General features: G+C 39.9%; 1 protein-coding gene across 1 annotated transcript in view; it reads right to left on the bottom strand.

Moving 5' to 3' along the window:
* Positions 1 to 27134, bottom strand: part of CFAP61 (cilia and flagella associated protein 61) — a 428437-nt gene that overhangs the window by 262742 nt on the left and 138561 nt on the right. Inside the window, exons 10-12 of the mRNA XM_054574135.1 lie at positions 12958 to 13133; positions 11160 to 11199; positions 1801 to 1940 (exon numbers count right to left, since the gene is read on the bottom strand). Coding sequence (XP_054430110.1) covers positions 1801 to 1940; positions 11160 to 11199; positions 12958 to 13133 — 356 coding nt within the window. The remainder of the gene's footprint in view (positions 1 to 1800; positions 1941 to 11159; positions 11200 to 12957; positions 13134 to 27134) is intronic.

Genomic DNA, 27134 nt, shown 5'->3' with positions numbered 1-27134 from the left:
TAGTATATTTAATAATTCATACGTTTCCTCTCTCTTTGGAAACTTAGGTTATATTTAAGTGCTGTTTTATAAATTGATATGTTTTTTAGGCTATCATTACATTCTGAGCCTTTTCATCATTAAATATTCTTTAAATGAATCATAAACATAGTTTTAGATTCCTTGATATAGGTACCATAAAGTATTTAAACATTTTCTTACTATTGGATAGAGTATTTCCAATATTCTTTATTCCACATACATAAATTTTTGTTTGCATCTCTGCAACAAGTTTCTTAGGACATATTTCTAGGCATGGAATTCAAAGGTAAGGGATATGGATTACTTTAGCATTCTGGCCAAATTATTCTTTAAAATTTCATGTTAATTTACATTCTGATCAGTGCTATATTTGTTTCATTTATAATTGAATGTTTCTATATTTATTTCTTGTGAACTGACCAAAAATCATGTCTCATTTTAGCTTTGTTTATTTTTCCTAATTTGAGATGTTTAGAGATTTTAAAACATCCACTGATTTTTTTTTCTTCATGTGCAAAGTCTGGCCTTTTGTTATTGTTGTAAGTTTTTCCATTTGGGTATTAAATTGTCATGTTATTGATTTATTAAAGCATTTTATATATTAAACTGTGTTTTCTACACTCGTAAAAAAATAACCTTTTATTAGTCAGTTGCATTTTAATTCAATTAGGGTGGTTCAAAAAACATTATACAGTAAAAAAATAAATCTTCTATGGTCTAAAAAGAACTTCCTCATCCTGAAACATGATAAAATCAATCTTCACTCATACTCTTTGTCCAGCACTCAACATTCTTCCTCAGGAAAGCTTCCTCTGACTGGGCTGAATCTCCCAATGACACATATTTATAGTTCCACATACCTGTCCCTGGGACACCTATCACAACTGCAGGTTTACATTTATGTGAGTATTTATAAGTTTTGAAAGGACTGGGAACACATCTGTATGTTGTTCACTATTGTATTCCCAGAATTTGGCACAGAACTACTACCGGAGAGTTATTATCTAATTTTCTATGTTTTCAGTATTTACATTTAACTCTTAATTCACCTGAGAATTTTTTTTCTGTAGCCTATGAAGAACATTTTTATCTTTGTTATGTACCAGCACTTACAGAATAAACATTCCTTTCCTCACTGTGGTGACAGAAGTTTGGTCATATACATATGTCTAGACATACTTTTACACACACACACACTCACACACTCTAAATTCTTATTATATTGGGGTCTATGGTAGAAATCTGTTGTGTTACATCATCCTACCATAGAACTGGTCAACATGGCATTGTTTTGATTATTATAGTTACCTTATGTTTTAATATATGGCTGGAACAAGTAACTTCTCAATATGACTCTGTCCCTAAGAGTATTGGTTAAAATCACTTGATCAAGCCCTCTGCTAATACGACAATTTTTAAAAAAAGATTTTATTTACTTTTAGAGAGAAGGGAAGGGAAGGAGGGAGAGAGAGAGAGAGAAACATCAATGTACGGTTGCCTCTCGTGCACCCCCTACTGGGAATGTGGCCCACAACCCAGGAATGTGCCCTCATGGGGAATCGAACCAGCGACCCTTTGATTCACAGGACAGCGCCCAATGTGCTGAGCCACACCAGCCAGGGCAAGACAATTTTTAATCAGCTTAACAATAACGCACAACCTTCAGACCAACTACAATTTTTAAAATAAATCATTAAATTAAAACAGTAGGGAGCTCCTTGTTCCATTCTCTTTTTGTAACTTCATGGATAATTTTTGGCCAAACATGCATCCACTTACTTGAGCAATCCAGCCCGATGGAAGACATAGAGATCCTGCTCCATGGTGCAGTTGTTGAAGGGAACTATCTTCACAAAGTTCTGGATAAGGGCAAACTCAGGGGTGAGATGTGGCAGAGAAATGAGGCAGAAGTTCTTGTCCTAATATGATTGCAGAAGGACACAAGGAAAGACAATCAGAAATTATTTATCACTAAACAAATTCCTGCTGTAAAACACCAAAGAAAATAGGAGCAAAATGTATAAAGGAGAGGATATTCAAGTTAAACTTTTCTATAATTTGGAAAGTAATCATATAAAACTTAGAGGGATAAGCAACAGCAAGAGCATGAAGAGTGTCTGACTGAATCCTGAATAAATAAATATTGTGAACAATGAAACCCATTTGGCATAGCTCTTTTGCGGAAGTAGATTTTTAGTCTAAGGACATTTGCCCTTTCAAATTCACCTGCAATCAGGAGAAAACGAGGCAGTGTGGTACCACATCAAAGTCCCTATGCTTACTAAGAGATATTGTACCAACTGTTGTCTTCTCCTCTGTGAAATGAGAAAGTGGTGCTCCAGGATTTTTGTCCTTAAATCCTATGATTATACATGGACAGACATCTGTGTATTTTATCATGACATGATCTCATTTGGGTGGATAGATCTAAGAACATGTTTAACCTGGGCAGTGGATTTAGTTAGCCCACATATCCTGACAGCTGCTACTTACCTTCTAGATCTTCACTGACCAATATGGTAGCCAGTAGCCAAATCTAGCCACTGAACATTTGGAATGTGGCTAGTGTGACTAGAGAATTGAATTTTTAATATTTTATTTTAATTAATTATAATTTAAGTTTAAGAAACTGATACTGAATTCAGTTATTGGTAAAGTTTTATGTAAGTTTGGAACAACCTGGAAATATGAATCTACTGATTCATTTGTAAATTTTATAAAATCTAAAATGCAGGAGGTTCCAAGATAGCTGCAGAGTAGCTGGAAGCTCAGTCCACTTGATTCAAGACCAATTGAACATGGAGCTAAATGGCTGAGTATCTGTCTTGAAAAACCAGTTGAAACGTAGCTGATCTGGAAATTTATAAACAGGAGCATTGAGAAAGATGAGAATAGACAAGGACAGGGTGAGACCCCCACACACAGGTGCTAGGACTGGGAAGCCAGGGGATAGGGCAGCAGGGATTGCAAGGTCTCATCCCCTCATAGGGGTCCCCATACCAGAGTGACATGAGATGGGAAGGAGGGCTTTCACAGCATCCTGCATTGGGAGGCAGTGGGGACTTCATCCACCTGGGAGACTTGGAGCACATCTCAGGGAATGGGCCAGCCCATTGTTAAAACGCTATCTTGGGAAGTTTGCCCTGATCTGTGGCTACTGGAGGGGTAATGCTGCAGTTTGGGGTGGGATGAAGGGCTTGCTCAGTACACCCAGGAGTGAACTTCAAGGACCATTTGTTCTCTGGAAGGGCTTTGGACAGTGGGCCACAGTCAGGACAGTGAGGCTTGAGGAAGAGGACTGTTCTTGCTCACAATGAGCACTCTGGAGTGACCTTTTCCCCACCTTCTAAGATGCTGAGTCTGCCCGAAGGCAAAGGGATAAGGTGGCATTGGGTTGGATATTGATCTCACTCTTCTCTGCCAGTGCAGGGGAGAGGGACATTTGGCCCCAGACCAATTGGAGCTGGAAGTTTCAGTCTTGCCTTGCAGTCCCTAACTGACAGGGATTTGTTTTTTGTTTTGTTTGTTTGTTTTTTGCGTGTGTGTGATCCCCTCCTGTTTGAGTGTGAGGCGAGGAGGTGACAATAAGACATGCAGAGCTGGATTTTTGCATGCATCTCCCAGGCAGCCTTCCATTGGGAAGTCAGATGGGAAGGGGCTGTGCACTGCAGCTGCATATGGGAAAGCAGAGCCCAGCTCCCTGGCAAGTTCAACCCAAGCAGCAATGATAAGGAGAGGAAGTGCCTATCCTGCCTCCTACAGAGAGAGGGCACCCCTCGCTCCTGAGTCTGCTTGAATCACCCTTTCCAGGTACCAGCTACCCCACTTAGCCCATTTCTGTGGGGAAGGGGCAGCAACTCAGAGCAGTGGACATTCAAAGTGGGAGAGCTGAGGCAGACTCAACCTCAGATTCTGGAGGCCCCACCCACTGGTTTACTAGAAACTCTGCCCTGAAAAACTTGACAAGGGCCTGGCAGTTACAGCGGGTATAGCATCTGACATTGGCTTGCAACGGAAAACCTCGAGAGGCCCAAGACTGACAAACAAATGGCCAGCTTACATAAAAATCAGAGCAAGACACAAGAAACTCCACAATGAAAACATCTAGAGACTGATCACAACAAGCACAACAAACTACAGAGGCAAACCGCACTTTTTTCTTTTTGACTGTTTTCTACATTTTCGCTTTTCTACTTTATTTTTTGTTATTTTCTTTTCTCTTCAGGGTCCATAGCTCTTATTCTCTTCCCTAGTCTCACTTTATATTTCTTTTTCTGTTTTAATTTTTTTTCTTCCTGTTTTTTTGCTTTTCTACTCTTTTAGTTCAGCTTTCTTTATTTCTCTTTCTCTATACATTTATCATTTTTTACTATAATTTTCTTTTCTTTTACTTTCCTTTTATTTTAATCTCATTTGTTTCTTTTATCCTTCTCCAGTTCTTTTTGTTTCTTGTCTTCTATTGTTCTGTTTTCTATTTTCTTTATTTTGTTAATTTTTTTGTTTGTTTTCTTGTGAGTTGTTCTTTATTTTGTCCTTTTCTGATTCTTTTTGTCATTACTGTTTGTTTCTCTTTCTTGTTGAGCTGTTTGCAGTTTTGTTTTGTTTGCTCATCGGCTGTACAACAATTTGCATGCCAGGGTCAGGGTTGAGCGCTATAATCAATTAGCCCAGAGGCTGAGCTATTCCACAAAGAGGACACCATGAATCTAGAACCAGTTACAGGAAAATCAAAGATTGTGGCAAAGTAGGAGTATTTGTCTCACACCTCTTCCAAGAACCAAACTGAAAATAAAACTAAAAGGGAAACACACACTTGAAATAAACAACTTAAGATTACCTGAAGTGGCAACACTTAACTAAGGATGGGCAGAAACCACCTCAAGACCAGTGGAAAAGACTGGGATGTGGTTAGGGGTCAGCAGCGCTTTCACAGGTGGCAGGCCAAAGTTGCAGCAGCGTCGTGGGAGCTTACCCCTGAGGGGAGTAAAGCCTGGGCCCCAGACTGGGCTCCCTAGCACAGAATGCCAGTGCCACATTAACCTGCCCATGCAGTGGTGAAAGTCTATAAAGTTTTTGCCTGCCAGAGAAGAGATGGGAGCCGCTGGAGACAAACGAACTTTCTCCTTTTTTTCTTTTCTTTTTTTCTAAGGGGCCAAGACAAAGCATTCACGTACACAGCCACTCACTTTGGGCTCAGACAAAGGGAGGGCAGTGTGGTTTGGAATCATTCAAGGAGAGCCTGGAGTGGGACGCTTGGGGGAAAGGCATGAGAAAATGGCTGCTGGGTTTCCAGTGTTAGGACCCACCTCCATACTGCAGGAGCCATTTTTCTTGAGAAGAGCAGCCCCTTCCAGGGGAAAAAAATTACCCCACCTGTGGGAAGCTGCTTGCCCCACCCTCTGGATCCTCCTAGCCCCATCTTCTGGAATCCCACTCACCCACTCTCTGGAATCTTGCTTGCCACCCCACTCCCACGTCCTTCTTTTTTTAATTTATTTTTTAATTTTTAAACATTTTTTTCTTTCTTACTTTACCCAAACCTGAATTTTATCCCCTGCTGAGAAGACAGCAAAGTAGGCAGATTCAGAGGTGTCAGAGACTGCCTTGAGGGTACGGCCACTCCACATACTTTCTTGGAAACCAGACTGGTGCTCCCCACTCATGGGAGAGCATAGGAACACCCTCCCAGTGTCTAGCAGACCCAAACTCTGGGATCTGGAGGCCCTACCTGCTTTCCTACTAGGGGCTTCACTCTGCCAAGTTCAGGGAAATAATCCAGGACAGACTCAGATGGGTGTCATGGGGATAAGGGAACATACCTACTATCTTCCCTGAAGTCTGAATGGCACCTCCCACAGGAGATCCAGGAGTCCCATTCTCCTGATTCCACCAGAAGCCCTCTCAAAAACAGACTGGCCAGCAACAAGACTAAGACTAATGGCAGGACTGGAGGTAGAGGAAGATGGAGACTGATCCTGTGGTGCCTTTGGTCATTAGTTGACCCACTCTGGGCCCTGTGCTATTAAAAAGCCAGCCTTGCAGAACAGCAAGACTCATCCCGAATGCAGCCAAGCCCAAAGGAGAGAGCCACAAACTGTGGATCACTTGTAACTTCAAACAGGCTGCCTATAACTAAACACAGACAGTACCTGACATTGGCTTACATCAGCTTCAGACAACATCAGAGTCGTATCCCGAGGAAGAATATAGCAGACAAGAATTAAAGTCTGCTGAAATGAAATCCACTTCATTCTTTTTCATTTTTTTCTTTCACATAGCTTTTTTAATCACTTTTTCTTTTAAATTTTTTCCTCTATTTTTTCTTTCAAATCTCTTATTTTTCTCTTCCCTTTTCTTACTCCATTTTTCCCTCTTCCTTCCTTCTCTTATATTTTTAAATTTTATTTTTCCCTTTTTTTATTCTTTTGTGGTGATTACCTGTTTCTATTCCTTACTTTTACTGTTTTTCCTCCCTCTATCTTCTCATTATCATTTTTCTTTCCATTGATCTTCTTGTAATCTTTTTTTTCCATAATATTCTGTTTGTCTTTTCACTTTTCTTTGCTCTTTCATTGTTGATATTGTGTTGTTAATGGGTTTTTGTTTGTGTGGGTTTTGTTTTTTGTATTTTTTTTTTCTGCCAGTACCTGTACAACAGTATACAACATGTGGCAGGATTGATCTTCTCAGTCAGCCAGCCAGAGAAGAGAACACACCAACAAATGGGTCAACAACAATCAAGACCTAAATATCATAGGAGAGCCCACATAAGTCACACAAGGGGCAATCCTAGAGAAACCAGCTAAGGAGATCAAGGGGACTGCACCACTGAGTCCCACAGGACTTCTACCATGTAAGCTCACCCCACAAAGACAGAGAGTTAAAGCAGATCTATCTAGTAAGTAGAAATAAACAAAAAGAGTCAGCTAAAATGGTGAGACAAAGAAACAACCCTCAAATGAAAGAAAAAGAGGTATCCCTAGAAAAATAACTAAATGAAATTGAAGCAAGCAATTTATCATAGAATTTAAAGTAACAGTTATAAGGGTGCTCAAGGAACTTAGTAAGGACTATAAGGAACTTAGTGGGAACTACATCAGCATGAAAGAAGACATAGAAAACATGAATAAAAAGCAGTTAGGAATGAAGAATGCAATATCTGAAATGATATTAAGAGGAATTAAAAGAAGGCTAGATGAAGCAGAGGATCAAGTCAGCCATTTGGAAGACAAGGTAGGAAAAAAACACCCAATCACAGCAACAAAGAGAGAAAAGACTTCAAAAGAATGAAGATAGTTTAAGGGAACTTTGGGACAACAAGAAAAATGACAATATCCAATTCATAGGGATACCAGAAAGAGAAGAAAAGGAGCAAAGAATAGAAAACCCATTTGAAAAAATAATGACAGAAAAATTCCGTAACCTGGTAAAGGAAAAGTCATACAAGTTTAAGGAGTACAGAGAGTCCAAATCAAGATGATTGCAGAGGCACACACCAAGACACATCATAATTTAAATGGCAAAATTTAAAGACAAAGAAAGAATCTTAAAGCCAGCAAGAGAAGGATAGTCAGTTACCTATAAGGAAGCTGATTTCTCAGGCCTGACGGAATTGGCATGAAGTATTCAAAATAATGAAAAGCAATGATCTGCCACCAAGACTACTCTATCTAGCAATGCTATCATTTAAAATTGAAGGCAAAATAAAGAGCTTTCCAGACCACCCTATCCTTCAAAAAAGGTGAAAGGAGTTTATTAACATCAAACAAGCATTGCAACAGAAGTTAATGGGACTACTTTAAGAAGAAGAAGTAATAGAGAGGAACATAGGTATAAAGGAACAAAAGGGCAATGAACAAGTCCAATTAATAATAACCTTAAATGTAAATGGATTAAATGCTCCAGTCAAAAGACATGGGGTAATTGAATGGATAAGAAAAACATGACAAAATAGACTATAAAACAAAGGCCATAAAATGAGACACCAAAGGTCACTACATAATATTAAAGGAATCAATCCAACAAAAGGATGTAACCATTATAAACATATAATCACCCAATACAGGTGCACCTAAATATATAAAGAAAATCTAGGTGGGCTTTAAGGAAAAAAAATCAACAGCAATACAGTCCCTGTAGGGGATTTCAACACCCTACTGTCACCACTGGCTAGATCCTCCAGGCCAAAAAAATAAATAAATAATAAAAATCAACAAGGAAACAGTGACCTTAAGTGACACACTAGACGGAATGGATTTCATTGATATTTACACATGGAACATTCTCAAAGGTAGACCACATGGTAGGACACAAAATAAGTCATAACAAATTCACGAAAATTGAAATCATATCAAGCATTTTCTTGGATCAAAATGGCATGAAACTAGAAATCACTCTCACTAAAAAAACTAAAAATCATTCAAATACATTGAGGCTAAATAGCATGTTATTAAATAATGAATGGCTCACTGATGAGATCAAGTAAGAAATCAAAAAGTACCTGGATACAAATGACATAAAAAAATGTTCAACATCTCTAATCATCTAATAATGCAAACTGAAACTACAATGAGATATCACCTCACACCTGTCAGACTGGATACTATCAATAAGTCACAAACAACAAGTGTTGACAAGGATGTGAAGAAAAGGGAACCCTAGTACACCACTGGTGGGAATGCAGACTGGTGCATTCACTATGGAAACAGTATGGTGTATCCTCAAAAAATTGAAAATGGAACCCTCCTTTGACCCAATAATCCCATTTCTGGGAATATAGCCTAACAATCCAGCACACCAATTCACAAAAAATATATGCAACCCTATGGTCATAGCAGTGTTATTAATAATAGCCAAGATCTGGAAACAGCTTAAGTGCCTATCAGTAGATGACTGGATAAAAAAGCTGTGGTACATCTAGACATTGGAATACTACACAGCAGTGAAAAAGGAACTCTTACCTTTTGCAACAGCATGGAGAATATTATTATAAGTGAAATAAGTGAAATAAACCAGGCAGTGAAAGAAAAATACTATATGATCTCACTTATATGTAGAATGTAATGCACAAAATATATTAACAAATAAAATAGGAACAGGACAGTTACATGGACGCAAGTGATGACAGTTGCCAGAGGGGAAGTGGGGACCAGATGAAAAATGGATGGTGAAAGGATTAGCCCAAGAACATATACACATGACCCATGGACTTGGACAACAATGAGGAAACTGCCTGAAGGTGGGGAGGGGGGCTGGATAGAGGGGGTCAAAGGGAGAAAAACTGTGGACAACTGTAATACCATAAATAGTAAGATAGAGTAAAAAAAGAAAAAATAAAATCTAAATACAGATCAACTGATGCAAAGTTACTGATTGTATTGATATAAATTGTAAGTTTAAGGTATACACCGGATTTCAGGAACTGAGAAAAAGAGTGTAAAATATCTCATTAATAGTTTTTCACTCTGATTACATGTTGAAATGATTAAATTTTAGACATAATGCATTAAATAAAATACATTATTAAATTTGAGTTCACCTGTGTCTTTTTTTTTTTTTTTTTAATGTGGCTGCTGGAACATTTAGAATAGCTACTTATTCAGCTTAAATTTGCTGTCTCTTGGACACTGCTACCCCTGACTGTCTGTGCTCCACACATCCCACTTAATCATCTGCCAGGTGCCTGCAGAAGCAGCCTGCTCTTCCCAAAGCTAATTTGTCCCTTTGGGATCTGGCCTCCTTCTGAACCTTGTGAAGGTATTACTTGTGCTAATGCAAAACCCTGGGGACATTTGTGCAACCCAAAGTAGTGAACCATTGTTTGACTTAATCTTCCTTTTTTCCAGCAAAATAACATGGCTCCTTTTGGAGACTTTAGTGTTGAGTTATTGAATACTGGGAGCTGAAAATAAGGACTGGCTGCCAAGTCCTAGTGGGCTTCCTCTGAGAGGAGGAGACTATAATGAGTTGCTTGGACTTGAATCTGAAGCACTTTGAAAGACATAATGAAGGTATTTTGTTCCTGTTTCCCCATAGCCTGATATAAAATAGAATTAAAAGTAAACATGTCTTTTACCTTTTAAAGTGCATTTGTAATGCTGAAGATCTGCCTTTACATGTTCTTCAAAATAGGAATGAATTAAACTTAGTGAAATTACTTTGGGGCATCTTTGAGGGAAATCGACTGTGTAAATCCTGTTTTAGGGGAATATACATTGCTTTATGAGCTTCAAAATGCCTTAAAATTAATTCAAAAAATATGATGGAAAACATTATTGTAAATCTTCATTATATTAAAAAATGTGGAAATACAATCTATGATCACAAAGCTTTCAGGCAAGATAATTAAACCATTATTTCTTTTTTTTGCTTCAGGATAAAGAATATCAAGGCAAAATAAAGCAGTAGACACTTTGCTTGTAATTAGTCAACTGAAGAAGTACAGTTGTTAACTGACAGGCCAGCATGCAAAAAGTCTTTATAAAAATCCACTTTGTTCCTCAGTTATCTCCCTTGCCCACTTTCTTCTTCCTGATAACGTGATAATAGGTTGGTTAGAATCTCCATCCCTTAACAATAATGAAACAAAAATGGAGAAAGAGGCCAGGACTCCCTGAAATGGAGTATCTTATTTGCACTTGGATGTTTGCCTCGGGGGAGGAGCCCCTCCTACACAGCAGGCACTAAGCCAGGCAGGACCAAGCAGAAAAATCAACCACAGTACTCACCTTCCTATCCTAACAAAAGCAATTTAATGGTCTCAGAATTTTTTGAGCTAATGTAATCTATAAAGTAATACAATAGTCTAATTCACATCAGTGTAATTTCTGACATTTTCATGTTATACTAGCATTCTATTAATAATTTGATTCTTAAAAAAAGAACACTGGTCATGCTATCTCTAAAAGAAATTATGCATTGAAAGAAAACTATTAAAGCAGCATGATTGAAAAATTATTAAAAATGACAATATTTCTATTTTCACAAGTTCATGCCATCTCAATTAACCTTATTATCAGAATATAGAAACAGATGAAACCACATTCAAAGCATTTTAAACATTTGAACAATGAATACAGCATTTTGCTTTTCTAGCTAACAAAACCAATTACATTACTCAAAATTCAGCATGTACTTACAGGAAAGAGACTGAAAATAAAATTCATAAAGTCCAATGACCTGTAAACAAAAACGGTAGGCGTTGTCATTGACCTGCAAGCAAAAGCAGTTCCATATATAGTTAAGATTTTTTACCACTTCCTCCCCCTCAGGCAGTGATTAGCCAACCACTACTCAGAATTAGTGTCTAGCTGAACCTTAATCAGTTGCAAAAGTCATAAGCTTCATATGTCAGTAATAAAGTATTTTTCTAGATATGAAGTTACTATTATAGCAATTAATAATCTCTGCACATTCAAAAAGCAAAATAGTCATTCTGTGGGCATGATCCATCCCTGCCTTTTTGGAGGAGGGGAGGGTTGTGGGGGCGGGGGATAGATGTGGGCATATCACTAGCTAATCTTTTTTATATGCAAAAGATATACCAGCTGCAGATGTATATTCACAGGAAAACCATAATAGGTCACTGAATTTCTGTCAGAAAATTCAAAAATCACATTCCAAGCACAGTCATATGTGAATGCACTGGGGAAAGTAAATATATACAACAAATTTAGAAGGATTTATAGGCTTTTTAGATGTCTATAATATAATTAAAATAAAAGAATTTCCCTTTTCAACTTTCCAGATGTCCAAAGAAACTGAAAATTTAAGAGGAAAAAAGTATAAGTAAAACATAGTTCTAAGTAAGGCTAGGATACTGGGAATTTGTTTAAATACATCCTCTAAAAGGAAATGTCCAGCAGTGCTCTTGGTCATCTAAAAGATATTCTAGAACATTCCAGTCTATCAAATGGGCCAGTCTATTCCTCTTTAAGATCATCTGCGGACAAAATGGTGGAGTAGGTGGGCACCCAAAGGAGGTGTGGAATATAGGCATTGAGGGCACGGGTCCATGTCCAAACTACGAGGGGCAGCAAGTGCTGAACAAATGCGTATTCTGGAGGGACAGGAAGTGGGATGGTTGAATCATCTGAGTAGGTGTCATAACTTCCTTCTAACAGCTGCCCTAGATTGTTGTTTGGTGTCCCAATAACCCTTTCTCAGGTTACCTTTGGGTGAAGCTACAGCCCCTGATACAGAGGGGAGCATGAGGTAAGGGACTAAGCTGTCTAGCCTGGCCCCTGCCATAAGATCAAGAATGAACACACAGCCTGATCAGGCCCAATGGGGCTTTGGCTGGAAATCTAAGCCCAAACCAGAATGTCCCCCTCAGGAGCTTTTGATGCAGAGCCTAAGCCCATGGTCTACTTTTTTAGCCCCATATGGAGACAGTGCTGTGACAATCGGGCCAGCAGTAGGAAACCAGAGCTGGGAGGTGAGAGAAAGAGAAACTTGGTTTTCGATTAGGTTATCTAAGTCCTCAATCAAGCGATATGGATAATCAGTCCAGCCAGGGGACTTATTCTTTGTTATGTGAGGCAATCATTCCATTTTTTTCAAATCTAGATTGGGTTGAATTTTCTGTGACTTGCAACAACAGCAACAACAAAAAAAACACACAAACAAAACCTCCAGATAAGCAGCATCTAAATCCAAAGTTCTTCCAAAATGAAAACTTTAGAAAATGGGGAGCAGTATATGGTTATATAAGTGATAATTTTCCAGATCCCCAGCTGTTATATAGGTAAGCCAGACCCTGAGCAGCCCAGTGCTATGAGCCCAACTCTGGGAATGGAGCCAAGAAACCCATGCTTTTAAAACATCTTCCCATGTTTGGCCAGGTTTGGAAACCACTGGCTCTGAAAGATTAAAATGTTGGGCCACCAACACCGTAAGTATCTTACCATAACAGACAACCTGGGGATCAATACTTGCCTTGCTTCATGTTTCTCATCAATACAAAACAGCTGTATACAGAAAGCGGACGAGGCTCCCATGTAAATGGGGTGGAAGTCATGGGTCTCTTCAGGCAGTGACATGGATGCTGAGCTCATGTTACTGACACAGTAATTGGTATCTTCAGTGGACTCTTGACAAAGATTTTCTAAGTCCTAGAGCAAGGAGAGAGGAGGAACCACATGGGAATCCTATTCATTTTCTGCAATTTAATGGGTTAGTGGTTGCATCATCTTCACATTTCTAGGACAGGTATGACTGTCTCACCTGAAACAAATTATCCTGAGCCACGCCTAGTTTTAAGGAGATATTATTAATAAGATATTAAAATGTATAAAAAGGACCAAAACAAGTTCTCACATAAAGGTCAAAAAAGGAGAAAAAGACGGTGGAGGAGTGAATGGGAGTCACACGGACCTCCTCCCAAGACCAAACTGGAATTGCAACTAAGTACTGGAGAAATCACCTGGAAAACAGTAGAATGAAAGAGGGAGAGGAGCCTTGGAGCTGCAGACAGAAAGTGGAATCAACTTTCACACATCCTGACGGGTGAGAAGTGCAGTGGAGGCTCGAGAGGGTGGGCTGGGCACCCACGGGCACCAGCACCAGAGGGACATTGAAATGGCCAGTTAGATCCCCCTGAGAAGAAAGGGGTCTGAACCATAAACAGGGACCCATACACTACAGCAGCTGAAACCAGGAAAACGCACAGACAAAACGCAACCCTGAAAAGCTTAGGGGCGCTCTCTGCCAGAGACAGATGGCTGGGGATGCACAGAGACATTTAAAGGGCCAACACAAAAATTTGCAGTGGCAGCCGCCTGCCTTGATCTCTGGGTAGAGGCGGCAGGAGAGTGGGTTGGGGCCTGAGGAAAGATTGGCGAGGAAAACTTTGTGAAGAGAACAGAAACTGTGGCCAGCGGAGCTCCGGTGATAACTCACCTCCCACTCTGCAGGTACCACCTTGCCCAGGTATAAGACAATCAATATACCTGCCTTTTGCATGCCCTGCACACAGCTTGTGCGCATGTGGGTTAGGGACTGAGTGCAGACTGGCTGGAAAAAATAGAGGATCCCTGGACAAAGGGGACACACAGCTGGATAGATACCCTTGAGGAGAGATTGGAGATGGAGGGGTTGGGGAAAGAACTGGAGGATTATCTGAGATCCCCAGAGCAGAGTCCCTCCCCATTCCGTAGTCCCTATTTGTGCTGGGAGGTCACACCCCCGGGGGCAGAAGCAGGCGCGCGATTACGGTCCTCAGAAATAATGGATCCCTAGCCAAAGGGGGTCACAGAGCTACCAAGAGACCCTTCGGGAGAGACTGGAGAGAGGATTAACTGGAGAGTCCCAGAGCTGACTTCTTCTCATTTCTGTAGTCTCCATTTTGTGCAGGCAGGCCACGCCCCCAAAGAGCCAAAAGTGGGGAAAGCACACAATAGAAGGCCCTAAACTGACCTGTGGAGGGGGCGCACACAAGGCGACAGGCGAGTACATGAGGTTCGGGGAGTACAACAGCCCGGGTGTGGTCTCCCATGGCCCGCAAGTGTGCTCAGGGAGCGAGCATGAGAGTGCAGAGTGGTCCGCAGAAATAGTGGATCCCTGGTCAAAGTAGTAACAGAGCCACCCAGAGACCCTTGGGGAGAGACTGGAGACAGGATTAACCACAGTCCCAGTGCTGACTTCTTCCTATTTCTGAAGTGTCCATTTTGAGCGGGCAGGCCATGCCCCCAAAGAGCCAAAAGATGGGAGAGCACACAATAAAACACCCTAAACTGATGAGTGCAGGGGCTCCTGCTGGGCTCCAGACGAATGCGAGGTCAAGTGAGCACACTGGTCCTGGGCAGGGGTGAGCGTGCTCAAAGAACCGGCGTGAGAGTGCAGAGCCATCCACAGAAATAGTGGATCTCTCGCTGAAGGGGTCACAGACCTGCCCAAAGCAGGAGTCAGAAACAGGCAGTAGATTCCTAGAAGGCTCAAACAAATGACTCAAGGTTACATATGGTCAATAACTGACATCATCAGGGCAGAACCAGAAAGAAAAGTAAAGAATAAATAAATAAAAGACCCGCCTACTACTATAGAAGTTGAATCCACAAAGTCAGGAAATCTAGACGGATCAATTGAAGCAGAAGAAATATAAACTAATTAATTAATTAATTAATTAATTTATAGACTCACCAAAATGTGAATAAAGGAGGTTCCCCCCAAATGAGGAGAAAGGAGGAATCCCCACAGAGAGAGCTAAATGAAATAGAGGCAAGGGAACTATCAGATATTGAATTCAAAACAATGTCTCTAAGGAAGCTCAATGAGCTCAGCCAGCTCAAAGACGACTATGAGAAACTGCAGAGAAACTATCAGGATCTTACAGCAAACTATATCAACCTGTAAAAGGACACAGACATTATCAAGAAGACACAAGAGGATATGAAGAATACCATTTCTGAATTGAAGAACACAGTAGAAGGAATCAAAAGCAAGCTGATAAAGCAGAGGATCAAATCAGTGAGCTGGAGGACAAGATAGAAAAAAGCTCCCAGAAAGAACATGAAATGGAAAAAAGAATGAAAAAGAATGAAGAGGCATTAGGGAAAGGCAGGACAACCTGAAATGTAATAATACTTGCATAATAGGGATACCAGAAGGAGAAGAAGAGGAGCAAAGGATAGAGAACCTCTTTGAAAAAGTAATGATGGAAAATTTCCCCAATTTGAGGAGAGAAAAGGTCTCATGGATGGAGGAGGCACAGAGTACCCCACTTAAGAGGGACCGAAGGAGGCCCACTCCAAGACACATCATCATTAAAATGGCAACTATCAAAGACAAAGAATCCTCAAGGAAGCAAGGGAGAGGTAGAAAGTAACATACAAGGGGGCCCCAATACACTTAGGAGCTGACTTCTCAACAGAAACACTACAAGCCAGAAGGGAATGGCAACAAATATTCCAAGTCATTAAAAGCAAGGGCCTACAGCCAAGGCTGCTCTACCCAGCAAGGCTCTCCATTAAAATAGAAGGGGAAATAAGGAGTTTCCCAGACAAAAGAAGGCTAAAAGAATACATCTCTATCAAACCAGCACTACAAGATATGCTAAAGGGACTGGTTTAAGAAGATGAAGGAAAAGAGTGAGAAAGAGAAAAACACAGGTACAAAGAGAAAAAAATGAATAGGTTTCTATCAGTAATAACTCTCAATGTAAATGGACAAAATGCCCCAATCAAAAGACACAGGATAGCTGAATGGATAAGAAAACATGGCCCACTCATATGGTGCATAAAAGAGACCCACCTCAGAGCAAATGACCTACACAGATTGGAAGTAAAAGGATGGAAAAAAATATCCCAAGAAAATGGGCAAGAGAAGAAAGCAGGAGTTGCAATACTTATTTCAGACAAAATAGATTTCAAAACAAAGGCCACAACAAGAGACCCAGAGGGGCACTTTATAATACTTCAAGGAAGAATCTATCAAGAAGACATAAACATTATAAACTTATATGCACCTAACAGAGGGGCTCCCAAGTTTATAAGGAAAATCTTGGACGACTTCAAAAAAGACATAGACAGCAACACACTGATAGTAGGGGCTTTCAACACCCCACTGACAAAAATGGACAGATCCTGCAAACAAAACATCAATGAGGATATTGTGGAGCTGAATGATGCATTGAATCAAACGGACTTAACTGACATATACAGAACCTTACATCCAAAAGAAGCAAAATATACATTCTTTTAAAATGTGTATGGAACTTTTTCAAAGATAGACCACATGAGAGGACACAAAGCAAACCTCAGCAAATTCAGGAAAACTGAACTAATACCAAACTTTTTCTCAGACCACAAGGGATTGAAACTGGAAATCAACCTCAAAGAGAAACTTCAAAAACTTGCAAACTCATGGAGACTGAACAGTAGACTATTAAACCAGCATTTAATATGAATGGGTCAATAATGAGATGAGAGAAGAAATCAAAAAGTTTCTGGAAACAAATGTAAATGAACCCACAACAGTCCAAAACCTATGGGACACAGAAAAGGCAGTCCTCAGAGAGAAGATCATACCAATACACGCCTACCTAAAACATAGAAACATTTCAAATATAAGACCTAACACTACAACTTCAAGAACTGGAGAAAACAACAACAAATAAATCCCAGAGCACATAGAAGAAAGGAAATAGTCAAGATTAGAGCAGAACTCAATGACATAGAGATGAAAAGAACAATTCAAAGGATCAACCAACCCAGGAGCTGGTTCTTTGAAAAGGTGAAAAAAATTGACAAGCCTTTAAGCAGACTCATCAAGAAAAAAAGGGAGAGGACCCAAATCAATAATATCAGAAATGAAAGAGGAGAAAGAACTGATACCACAGAAATACAAAAGCATCGTCACAAACTACTATAAACAATTACATGCCAAGAAATTTGAAAACCTCGATGAAATGGACGAATTTCTAGAAAAGTATCATCTTCCAACACTGAAGGAGGAAGAAACACAGAGCTTGAACAGACCGATAACAGCTGGGGAAATGGAAACAGTAATCGAGAAGCTCCCGACACACAAAAGCCCTTGTCCAGACGGATTCACAGAATTTTACAAAACATTTAAGGAAGAGCTAACCCCTGTCCTTTCCAAACTATTACAAAAACTCGAAGAGGAGGAAAGACTCCCAGACTCTTTTCATGAGGCCAGCGTTACCCTAATCCCAAAACCACGTAAGGACCCTACAAAGAAAACGATAGGCCAATTTCGCTGATGAACATAGATGCTAAAATCCTCAACAAAATATTGGAACCCGCAACCAGCAATACATTAAAAAGATTATCCACCATTATCAAGTGGGATTCATCCCAGGGATGCAGGGGTGGCTCAATATATGCAAGTCAATAAATGTAATACATCACATAAATAAAAGAAAAGACAAAAACCACATGATCATCTCGACAGACTCAGAAAAAGCATTTGATAAGGTATAGCACCCATTTATGATCAAAACATTCAGCAAAAAGGGGATAAATGGGGCATTCCTCAATGTAATAAAGGCCATATATGAAAAACCTACAGCCAACATCATACTCAACGGGCAAAAACTAAAAGCCTTCCCACTGAGATCAAGAACACGACAAGAATGTCCGCTTTCACTACTTCTTTTCAACATGGTATTGGAAGTCCTAGCCAGAGCAGTCAGGCAAGAAAAAGACATATAAGGCATCCAAAAAGGAAAAGAGGAAGTAAAGCTATCACTGTTTGCAGATGATATGATAGTGTACAAAGAAAACCTTGTAGACTCTACCAAAAAACTCCTCAACCTAATAAGTGAATTTGGCAAAACAGCAGGATACAAAGTCAATATTCAGAAATCAAAGGCATTTTTGTACGCCAGCAATGAAATAGAAGAAGAAGAAAAATCAGAAAAAAAATACCATTCGATATAGCAACAAGAAAAATAAAGTACCTAGGTATAACTTTAACCAAAGATGTAAAAGACCTGCACACAAAAAACTATACAACATTGAAAAAAGAAATTAAGGAAGACACAAATAAATGGAAGCATATACTGTGCTCATGGATTGGAAGAATTAATATCAAAATGTCCGTAACACCCAAAGCAATTTATAGATTCAACGCAATCCCTATTAAGATACCAATGACGTATTTCACAGACATAGAACAGACATTTCAAAAATTTATATGGAACCATAAACGACCTCGAATAGCCGCAGCAATTTTGAGAAAGAAACACAAAGTAGGAGGGATCACAATACCGGACATCAAACTCTACTACAAAGCCACTATACTCAAAACAATCTGGTACTGGCACAAGAACAGACCCATAGACCAGTGGAACAGAATAGAAAGCCCAGAAATAAGCCCAGGTCTCTATGGACATCTAATATTCGACAAAGGGGGCAGAAGTATAAAATGGAGCAACAATAGCCTCTTCAAGAAATGCTGCTGGGAGAGCTGGACGGCTACATGCAAAAAATTGAAACTGGATCATCAACTGACACCATACACAAAAATAAATTTAAGATGGATAAAAGACTTAAATATAAGTCGCAACACCATAAAGGTCCTAGAGGAGAACATTGGCAGGAAACTCTCAGATATCCCATGCCGCAATTTTTTCACCGATATGTCTCCTAAAGCAAGGGACATAAAGGAAAGAATAAGCAAGTGGGACCTCATCAAAATAAGAAGCTTCTGCATGGCTAAAGGAAACATCAGCAAAATGAAAAGGGAGCCACCTGTATGGGAAAATGTATTTGCTAATGATACATCAGATAGAGGTTTGATCTCCAAAATATATAAAGAACTCACTCGACTCCACTCCAAGAAGACAAATGATCCAATCAAAAAATGGGCAAAGGATCTGGGCAGACGCTTTTCCAAAGAAGAGATACAGAAGGCCCAGAGACATTTCAAAGGATGCTCGGCATCACTAGCCATCAGAGAAATCCAGATCAAAACCACAATGAGGTTCCATCTCACACCAGTCAGAATGGCCAATATAAACAGATCAACAAACAACAGGTGCTGGCGAGGCTGTGGAGAAAAGGGAACACTAGTACACTGTTAGTGGGAATGCAGACTGGTGCAGCCATTGTGCAAAGCAGTGTGCACTTTCCTCAAAAAGCTGAAAATGGAACTGCCTTTTGATCCAGTGATTCCCCTGCTAGGACTATACCCTAAGAATCCCAAAACGCCAATTCAAAAGAACCTATGCATCCCAATGTTCATAGCAGCACAATTTACAATAGCCAAGTGCTGGAAGCAACCTAAATGTCCATCAGTAGATGACTGGATCAAAAAAGTATGGTACATTTACACAATGGAATAGTACGCAGCAGAAAGAGAAAAAGAACTACTACATTTCATGACAGCATGGATGGAACTCAAGAGCATTATGCTAAGTGAAATAAGCCAGGGGGCTAAAGACAAATACCATATGATCTCACCTATAAGCGGAACCTAACCAACAATACAAAGATGCAAGGAAAATAAGACCAACAATACTGAAAGGAAAAGAAACCAACAGAGACAAGAGGGATGGCGGCGGGGGGGGGGTGCGTGGCGCAGGACAGGGGCAAAAGAAGGGAATTGGAAGGTCGGGGAATGTGTAGCAAGGTCTCATGGACAAATCCAAAGGGGAAGGATTAAAGGAGGAGTGGGGAGGGTGGAGGGGAAGGTGGTGGGGGGAAGGCAGAGACAAATGTATTTGAAAAAATAAAGAAAATAAATTAAAAAATATAAGTAAGAGAACAGTCAAAAAATAGATTTCATTCTCTCTCAAAAAAAAAAAAAAAACAACAAAACACCAAAAAGTCATTTAAAGCTTTATTTAAAAAAAGAAATAGAAATAGGCAAGAAATAAACTAAAACAGGTTTAGTTCCAACAAATAGTAAAGGAACAATTAACACCACTGTCACAATCAGATTAATGAGTATTAAAAATATTTATAATATCAAGCATTTGCAACTCTGAAAGGAACTGGGTATTCACAGAAACTTTTCTTCATCTTAATGCAGTCCCTTTACCATATTTTGCAGTGCTGGTTTGGTGGAGATGTAGTCTTTTAGCCTTCTTTTGTCTGGGAAACTCCTTATTTCACCTTCCATTTTCATTGAGAGCCTTGCTGGGTAGAGTGGCCTTGGTTCCATGCTTTTGCTTTTCATGACTTGGAACATTTCTTGCTATTCCTTCTACTGTGTTCTTCAATTTAGAAAGGGTATTCTTCATTTCCTGTTGTCTCTTTTTCATAGTTTCTATGTCCTTTTTTATACTGATAATGTTTGCAGTAAGTTCCTCTCAGTTTCCCTGTAGTTTTTTGCAATTCTCTCTGAGCTCACTGAGGATATTGAGTTTCAATATCCTTCTGGTGCTGCCACCGTGGGCACCCCACCCGCCTTCTCAGGTCTCTACCACACTCCTTACCAGTTAGATTGCGCTAAAGCAAATTCTTCTGCCTCCGAGGTACAAGGCTACTCTCTCACTATTGTTCAGTTGTTTGTTGCAGGTGATTTCTCCACAATTTAGTTGTAATTCCAGGTTGGTCCGGGGAGGAGGTCAGTGTGACTTCCCCTCCCTCCTCCACCATCTTGATTCTCTCCTATGCTGTTATTTCTTAATTCATTAGTTTTTGAAATTCCCTTTTGGATGTAACCCCCTCACACTACCCTTTTCCCCATATCTTAATCCCCAATCCTCCAATATAATTATAGCACAATTCATGGTTAAAACAGTAAGTATTTACCTTATTATGAATATGTAGGTATCACTGTTACTGGGGAAAGAAGTATAATATAACTGTGCTCTCACCTGTGTACTTTGTTTTGATTCTGTTGGTTTCCTAATTTTTTTTCACATGCTGTGTTAGATTTGTCATTGTCATGTGTTTGTCAGTATTATTTTCCAAACAATCAAGTATTTCAGATAATCTATGACTTCCTCTGATCTAGCCTTTCTCATCTGCTGGCTATACTACCTGCATTCTTGTTTTACAGCTTCTGTTTAAGTTCCAGGTCTTTTAATTATCTTTGTTCATGGTTTATGGCCTTTGATCCCTAAAGCACTTTCCTGGCTTCCTAAAATCAACCAAGCTTGGTATGTAGCAAAATACTTAACAGCTAACAGGGCACTTCATGGTGATCAAGTACAGACCTAGCATTTTATTGGGCAACCACCTCCAGGGACACTATCTAGAGGCCTTTTCTGTGGGCCCATCAGGTTTCCAGGGGAATTAAGTTCTCCAAACACCTACATGAGGGACTTGGTAGGCAAAATGGTGATCCTCAAAGATGTGTATAGCCTAATCCCCGGAACCTGTGGATGTTACTTTACAGGGTAAAAGAGACTTTGAAGATGTCATTAAGTTAAGGATTTTAAGACAAGGAGATTATGTTAAGACTTTCTGGGAAGGCGCAAATCATGAGTCCTTTCTTCTAAGAGAAAGGCAGGAGGGTCTGTGTCAAAGAGAAATTGGAAGATGCCATGCTACCTGCTTTGAAAATGGAGAAAGGGGCTATATGCCAAAGAATACAAGTGGTTTCTAGAAGCTGGCAAAGGAATAAATTCTCTCCTAGAGCCTCCAGAAGAAATAGGGCCCTACCTGCACCTGGATCTTGCACAATAAAGGCTTGTTTTGGTGTCTGACATTTAGAACTACAAGATAGTACATTTATGTTGTTTTAAGCAACTAAGTTTGTAGTAACTTATTGCAGTAGCAATAAAAAAACTAATACAGAGCCCTGACATTTGACATTTGGAGAAGATGCCAGGAGGAGAGGTTCAGGGGTTATTCCATTTGAAATGGAAAACTCCCCTTATTTTTCCATTCTCTATGTTCCCCATTACACAGTCTCATATGTACAAACTGAACCTGAATTTTGAGCTGCTTCTGTTCATTCTCTCCAGAGAATAGTCATCTGGTTGTTTACTTAGTGAGGCAGGAGATAGTCAGGAAGGAGGAAACCTCCAGATGTTCCCCAGGAGATAAAGAACATGGATAAAGGGTGGAGACCCTGTCCTAAGTCTGGTAGTTTCTGCATCTGGAGAAGCATTGAATCCCAGTTAATCAGGACTGCACCTGCGCAGAAGATGCTACGTGACCCCTACTTCATTATAATTAATTAGCACTGTGGGATCCTCTTCCCAGTAGCCAATCAAGGAAATCATGGGAGACCCACCCTAAGGAATAAAAGTCCTCTAGCCACTGAGTTCAGCCCTTTTTGTCCTGCTGCTGCTGCTGTTAGGCTCTTCTCCTTTCTTCTCTGCTCCACTCTGCTCAGAGCTGGCCTGCTCCCATGTTCTGTGTGGCTTAATAAATCTGCTTTTTCTCGCTTTCTGCTATAAACTCTGTGTGTTCAGTTCAATTTTTTGTCTGTGATCACCAAGAACCTGGTTACCTGTGCCCACCTGTGACATTAGGGGGTAGATGACAAGTTAACTGCTGTCTGCAAGGAGCCTAGTACGCCCAACACTACATAGCAGAGAGTCAAGCAGACCCCATGTTGCACCCCAGTCCTTGCCTAACCTTCCACAGAAGCTCCATGTCCTGAGTTTCACCTTTCTCAGCAGTACTAAGCCAGTATAAACTCCACCATTGATTTTTTTCACTCCAAACATTTTAAAGTGCTCATTTTGCAACATCTCCTCTCTCGGTCTTAATGTCTTTGTAAATATGAGCCCTTCTTATTCCTTTACTGTCATTTGTCATTTCAGTGTTTCCCCCAACCCAAAGGAAAGGAGATAAACATGGGGAATCAATTCACCTTGTTGACACAGATGCCCTCTGGGGTTCCAGTACTTTGCATGCAGTGGAGACTGTCCTGTGTCCTCACCACATCCTTGTTTGAGTCCCAAAGGAATGGCTACCCTTTCAGAAATATTGAAGAGAAAACTGCTCCCCTCTGCTGTATATCTGACTTTCTCTTTCCCAAGGCATGGGGAGTAAGTGTCCTAATGTGGGTTTTCCCAGAAGCACTCGGAGTGTATTTGGGGAGTAATGACAGGAGATTCTGCAGGGGGAGTGAGCAAGTGAGGCAAGGAAGGGAAGGACACCAACACAGAGTATTTAATGAGTGGGTTACCACTGTGGACCCAATTCCGTCAAGATCTCTTGGAGACCATGAAATACTCCCCCCCTCCAAAGAGGCAAAGGAACTGGGACACTGATTCTCTAGCTGACTTCAGTCGTTGGCTGATGGCTGCTCACCCAAAGATTCTGACCTGCCTGCAGACACAACAGAGAAAAAGCAGGAATTTGAACTCCTCTTCCTCAGGGTGCTGAGGAATGACCAGTACCAGAAACATATGGGTAGGGGTCCCATAGTGCATGCTGAAGTGAGATTCAGAAAACTGACCCTGGGCTTGCCTAGTGCATTCTCTTTCCAACAGCACATCCTGCTCTGGGATCAATGCATTCTCTTCTCCATGCACTTAGCCCAGGGGGGCAGATGCTGCCCTAAGCTAGGTGTGTACATTTGGTTCAGTAGCAGCAGGAAATAGTAAGTCCATTTTTGTTACACATCCAAGCTTTTTGCTCTCAAGGTCAGGTTTGGCCATAATAAAGTGGTATTTTTATCTCTAGCTGACTTCTGTGAAGACCTAATTGCTCAGGTTTGAAGAAGAGAGGGGAGCAATAATCTGGCCCTCTCTCAGAATCCAAATATCTGAGATTAATGTTCAATGAATTTGTCCCGGGACCTCCATAGAGATGACTCAACTTCTTGTTCCCTGTTCCCCCTTCAAGGGTGCTGTAGATTTCTGGGCTGACTCATTCTGGGTCAGCTGACCTAACAACAAGGGGCACTTGGGAATCCACTGGAAGTTTGGAACTGTGCTCATCACTGGGCAATGAGAATGCCTAATCATATCAATCTCCCACTTAAAACCTTCACAGCCTTCCTCTGCTCCTTATGAAAAGTTCAAAGTCCTGAGCAAGGTCCACAGAGCCCTGCCAATTTCTACTTTAACTCTCAGGTTTCCAGCAGGAAACAGACCATATACACCAATGGAGGGGACAAAGCCGGTTTAACAAAGGACCATGTGTCAAGGTGTGTGCAGGGTGAAGGAAAACTAACAAAGATGAGGAAGTGCGCAGGGATAGCATCTGCCAGAAGATGCTACCACCCCTTGGCCTGAATCTGTCACATGTAGGAGCAGTTACTAGAACCTAGGATGCAGATGAATGACATATAATAAACATAAATGTGTGTGTGTGAGCGTATGTATGGACATATGATACATACAGTTGCAAAAAATTCTTACAAATGTTTTGCCCCTACAAAATGTTTTCTCTGTGGACAATGGGAAAAAATAGAAAAACTCCAGTTACTGAAATTGTTGCAAATAATCAATATAATTCTAGGTCTGAGCTATGCAAGATGGAACGGAGGGTTAATCACAGTAAAGTTAAGTTAATTGAGGGAGGTTTTGTAGAGTAGGCTCTAGAGGAGGTAGCAGATGTAAACTTGCAGAGAAAGGCTGGGAGCCTGGAGGAGAAAAGGTCACTGACTCAGGCAGTGAACCTTCTTGCTACGTGGGGGCCAATCAGCACAAAAAGCCCTGCAAAAGCCCTACCTCTTTTTCACTAGTATTACTACTTTGGACTATTGGTAAAAGTTCTTCAGCTGAGGCTTCTGCGATTTTTCCCTGCAAACAACAATGGCAAAACATAGAAAGTAACCAATGCCCAGAGTGTCCCAGAGCCTGAGCTCTGAAGCAGACTGCCTGGGCTCAGATCCTGGATCCAATGCTTATTGGTTGTATGGCAGTGAGAATGTTATGGGGCCTCATTTTCCTCATCTGAATAAAGGGGTTAAGAGCACCACTTACCTCATGAGGCTGTTATAAGAATAAATAAGGATAAATAGGTAAGATAGATAGATAGATAGATAGATACTTAGCACACTGCTGGCACTCCTAATTCTCTGTAGATGTTAGTAATAACTAACGTAAAATACTTTTATTCTCCTGTACAAATTGAAAGCTGCACTAGGTTTTTAAAACTGCTTTAGTGAGGTATAACTGACATATAGTAAACTGTATATATTTAAAGTGTACCTTTTGAAAAGTTTTGACTTTTATGTATGCACCCATAAAAATATCATCACAATAAAAATAATGAGCATGCACATCACTTCTAAAAGTTTCTGTGTTTCTATGTGTCGCCCTCTCACCCCATGCCACTCTGCAACCCCACAGAAGCAATGATTTGCTTTTTATCATTATAGATTATATGTTGAGTCTATACATGGATCTTCTGTTCTGCTCCACTAATTTATTTGTTGACCTTGACATCATTACTACACTTGCCTTAATTACAAGAAATGTACAGTAAGTCTTGAAATCAGAAGTATTAGACCTACAACTTTGTTCTTTTTCCAAAGTTGTCTTAGATACCTAGGTCCTTTCCATTTCCATATGAATACTGGAATCAGTTTTTCAATTTCTATAAAAATTCCTCCTAAAATTTTGACAGGATTACATTAATAAATTTGGGAAGAATTAACCTCTCGGTAATATTGAGTCTTCAGAACCACGAACATGGGATATCAGAATATCTCTCCAATTATTTAAGTCTTATTACATTCTCTTATAAATATTTTATAGTTTTCAGTGTACATAGGTGTTAAACATCTTTTGTCAGATTTATCTCTAAGTATTTTGTACATTTGTACTATTGGAAATAATGTTTATTTCAATTTCTAGTTGTTCATTGCATATTAATTTTGCATATATTTAGCAACTTACCAAAGTACTTATTAGTTCTACTAAGTGTTTTGTAGATTCTAGATGATTACCTTCAAATAAAAAAATTTCTTCTTTTTAAACCTAGATGTCTTTTATTTCTTTTCTTGTCTTTTTGAACTGGCTTGAGTCTCCAGTATAATTTTGAATAGAAGTGATGAGAGGACATTCCTGCTTGGTTCCTGACCTTGGTGGACAGTATTCAGTCTTTTTACCATTAAGTATGATGTTAGCTATAGATTTTTCTAAAATAACCACTATCCAATTGAAGAAATTCTCTTTATCAATGTTTTTACACTATTTGATTATGATTATATGGTATATTTTTCTTCATGTTCCTTGTGTTAGCTATTTATGCAGCTTGTGACTGTGGGTTTATTGTTTTCACAAAATTTAGAAATTTTTAGTTACTACTTCAAATATTTTTTTGTTCCAACCTCTCTCTTCCTTTATTTATGGACTCCAATTACATACATATTAGGTACCTGAAGTTATCCCACAGCTCACTGACACACTAATCTTCTTTTAAATTCTCATTTCTATTTTAAGTTCACTCATCTTTTATTATTGCAAAGTCTAATCTGTGATTAATCTTCCAGCACCAAGGAAAAGTGCCTGGCCATTTTGAGTGCTCAGCCTCTGTACAGAGACTAAATCAGCACTTGAAATACAACAACTAACCAGCTACCAATTTGGTCCTTTTGTGGTTTGTGGGATAAAAATGCATTTTCCATAGAGACAATATGAAAATTGGAAGGATAAGCCAGGTGGCCTAGAAATAAGATAAATGTCCTCCCTCCTTCTCTCCAAGATTTTCTTCGTATCAGTTGATGGGCACGGGGAATGCTGTTTTGTCTAAGGTTGGAAACGACAAATGAAAGCAAGTTGTGCACTACAC

The sequence above is a fragment of the Pteronotus mesoamericanus genome, unplaced genomic scaffold (genome assembly GCF_021234165.1).
Source record: "Pteronotus mesoamericanus isolate MK-2021 breed Mesoamerican mustached bat unplaced genomic scaffold, CSHL_Meso_final contig_25, whole genome shotgun sequence".
Classification (NCBI taxonomy): domain Eukaryota; kingdom Metazoa; phylum Chordata; class Mammalia; order Chiroptera; family Mormoopidae; genus Pteronotus; species Pteronotus mesoamericanus.
This window is presented reverse-complemented; position numbering and strand designations above follow the sequence as displayed.